Source organism: Brassica oleracea, chromosome C8 (assembly GCF_000695525.1).
Source record: "Brassica oleracea var. oleracea cultivar TO1000 chromosome C8, BOL, whole genome shotgun sequence".
NCBI classification, from domain to species: domain Eukaryota; kingdom Viridiplantae; phylum Streptophyta; class Magnoliopsida; order Brassicales; family Brassicaceae; genus Brassica; species Brassica oleracea.
The window spans coordinates 3,244,677-3,247,847 of NC_027755.1; the positions used below are offsets into that span (position 1 = coordinate 3,244,677).

General features: G+C 42.0%; 1 protein-coding gene across 1 annotated transcript in view; it reads left to right on the top strand.

Annotated features, from left to right (window-relative positions):
• Positions 1-809: 809 nt before the first annotated feature.
• The window catches only part of LOC106308468, a 13,537-nt gene continuing 11,175 nt past the window's right edge, over positions 810-3,171 (top strand). The window contains exons 1-3 of the mRNA XM_013745632.1: positions 810-1,146; positions 1,489-2,032; positions 2,281-3,145. Of these exons, the coding sequence (XP_013601086.1) occupies positions 810-1,146; positions 1,489-2,032; positions 2,281-3,145 (1,746 nt within the window). The remainder of the gene's footprint in view (positions 1,147-1,488; positions 2,033-2,280; positions 3,146-3,171) is intronic.

The window sequence follows — 3,171 nt, forward strand, 5'->3', positions numbered from 1 at the left end:
AGTTGCAGACATCAGAGCTTTAGAGAGAGAGTGTGCTAGAAAGAGAAGAGAAGAAGAGCAACAGGCTCACTTGCAGAGATTGGATATTGATATGGGAGACCAACCTCAAGATGATGCGAAAGCCAATGGAGCCAACAACATTGGTAAAAAGTGATGCAGTCTACAGTGGAGACCACGACAGAGGCAGTAGAGCAAATGACAAGCAGACGAGGAAAGAGTTAAAGGCTCTACAGGATAAGATAGACATACTAATTGCTAATAAATCCACCCAAGAGCAGCTGAACTTTGTTGGTAACCTAAACCAAGAGACACCACCTGTTGTCCATGAGGTTGAGGGTTTGGAAGGTCAAGAAGAGCTGTGTTTCATTCACAACAATGGTAGCTGGTACAAAAAAGAGCCAAACTTTCAGTACAACAACTACCAAAATAAATCCTATTCCAACAACCAACAGAGTGGTTATCAGCTTAGGAACAACCAGCAAGGCAGCTATCAGCCTCAGCAAAACCCTCCTCCTGGTTTCAACAACAAAGGACACCATTCTTCCCAACAACAAGCTAATCCTTCTACCTCTACTCCTCAAGAAATCAGCACTGATACCCTACTGAAACAAATCTTGGAGTCTCAGACTAGAAGTGAGAAGCATGTTGGTTATGAGTTGAAGAACCTTCACTCAGAGAGTGATGAGAGCTACACTGATCTCAACAACAAGTTCAAAGCTTTGGAGAACCAGTTTGCTGCCATGAACACTCACCAAAATCGCCAACAAGGTTCTTTACCTGGAAAATCTGAGCAAAACCACAAAGAGACCATGAAAGCTATCACCCTCAGGAGTGGTAAGGAGTTACCTCATAGAGCTCTCACCAAGGATGCTGAGAAACAAGGTGAGGGGGTGGCCATCAACATAGATGATGAAGTAGTGATTGTTGATGAGAAGATCAATGATGAGATTTTAGAGAAGATTGTTGAAGCCAAAGGTAAAGGAAAGGTTGGGGAAGAGAAGAAAACAGTGAAATATGGTGAAGTTTTTGTTCCAGAAAGTGAGAATTCTTTTGTTCCTCCTCCCTATGAACCCAAACTTCCATTCCCTGGTAGATTCAAGAGGCAGCTGCTAGAGAAGTACAAAGCTCTATTTGAGAAGCAGATGAGTAAAGTTCAAGTCACAATGCCCGTTATTGATGCTTTCATGTTGATTCCTCAATATAGCAAGTTCCTGAAAGATGTTGTAGCTGCAAAGAAGAAAGAGATGGAGGGCATGATGATTCTTACTCATGAGTGCAGTGCCATCATCCAGAGGCTTGTTGTTCCAAAGAAGCTTGAAGATCCAGGATGCTTCACATTACCCTGTGCTCTTGGACCTATGGTATTTGAGAGATGTCTCTATGATTTGGGAGCTAGTGTCAGCTTGATGCCTTTATATGTTGCTAAGAAGCTTGGTTTCACTCAGTACAAGAAGTGTAGACTTTCTCTGGTATTGGCTGATCGTTCAGTGAAGTACCCTGTGGGTATCTTGGAAGACCTCCCCGTGATGATTGAAAACTATGAGATCCCTACAGACTTTGTGGTGCTTGAGATGGGTGAGGAAGCTCAAGATCCCTTAATCCTTGGAAGGCCTTTCTTAGCTACAGCAGGAGCTATTGTTAATGTGAAAGAGGGCCAGATTGATCTCCACTTGGGTAAATGGCACATTCTCCACTTTGACATCAAGGTGGTAATGAAGAAACCAACAATTCAAGGGCAAGTCTTCTACATTGAAGAGAAGGACGCCCTTGCTGATGAACTCCTTGAAGAGTTGTCACTGGAAGACCCTTTACAGTATGCTTTGACGATAGAGAGAGAGGTTGAAGTGATTGAGAACCTGGAGAGTACTGCCTATGGGATGATGCTGGATTCACACAAAGAGTTTGTTCGTAAGGATCAGTATGAAGAGCTGCCACAAGTGGTTCATCAAGAAGCCTCAGTCACTCAACAAGAGGACACCCAGCAAGATGACTGGAGAGAGCTTAAGGCGCCTTTAAACCTCTCTCCCATGGTGTAACGTATGCATTCCTTGGTCCTAATGAAACTTATCTTGTCATTGTGAGTAGTGAACTTACTGAAACTGAGCTATCTGAACTTTTGAAAACACTTAAAAGATTTAAAAAAGCAATAGGTTACTCACTTGATGACATCAAAGGAATATCACCCTCTTTGTACATGCATAGGATACATCTTGAGGATGAATCAATGACTTCTATCGAGCATCAAAGAAGGTTAAATCCTAACCTGAAGGATGTTGTAAAGAAAGAGATTCTTAAACTCTTAGATGCTTGTGTTATTTACCCTATTTCAGATTCTAAATGGGTATCTCCTGTGCATGTTGTACCAAAGAAATGTGGTATCACTGTAATTAGAAATGACAAGGATGAATTAACACCAACAAGAACCATCAAATGTCATAGAATGTGCATTGATTACCGAAAACTAAACTCTGCATCTAGAAAGGATCATTTCCCATTACCATTTATTGATCAGATGCTTGAGAGACTTGCAAATCACCTATTTTATTGCTTTCTTGATGGATATTCAGGGTTCTTCCAAATCCCCATACATCCCAATGATCAAGAGAAAACGACATTCACATGTCCTTATGGTACCTTTGCATATCGAAGAATGCCATTTGGTCTATGTAATGCTCCAGCCACCTTTGAAAGGTGCATGATGTCAATCTTCTCTGATCTAATTGAGGATGTTGTGGAGGTGTTTATGGATGATTTCTCTGTCTACGGATCTTCGTTTTCTGCTTGTTTGTCAAATTTGTGCAGGGTCCTACAGAGATGTGAAGACACCAACCTTGTGCTGAATTGGGAGAAGTGTCACTTCATGGTTAAGGAAGGAATTGTGCTGGGACACAAGATTTCAGAGAAGGGGATTGAGGTGGATAAGGCTAAGATCGATGTTATGGTTGGTTTGCCCCCACCAAAGATAGTGAAAGACATCATAAGTTTTCTTGGTCATGCTAGGTTCTACAGAAGATTCATCAAGGACTTCTCCACGATCACTAGACCATTGACCAGACTGCTGTGCAAAGAAGCTACTTTCAGCTTTGATGTGGAATGTCTAGAAGCCTTCAAGAAGCTGAAAGGTGAACTCATCAGTGCTCCAATTGTCCAGCCACCTGATTGGGATCTCCC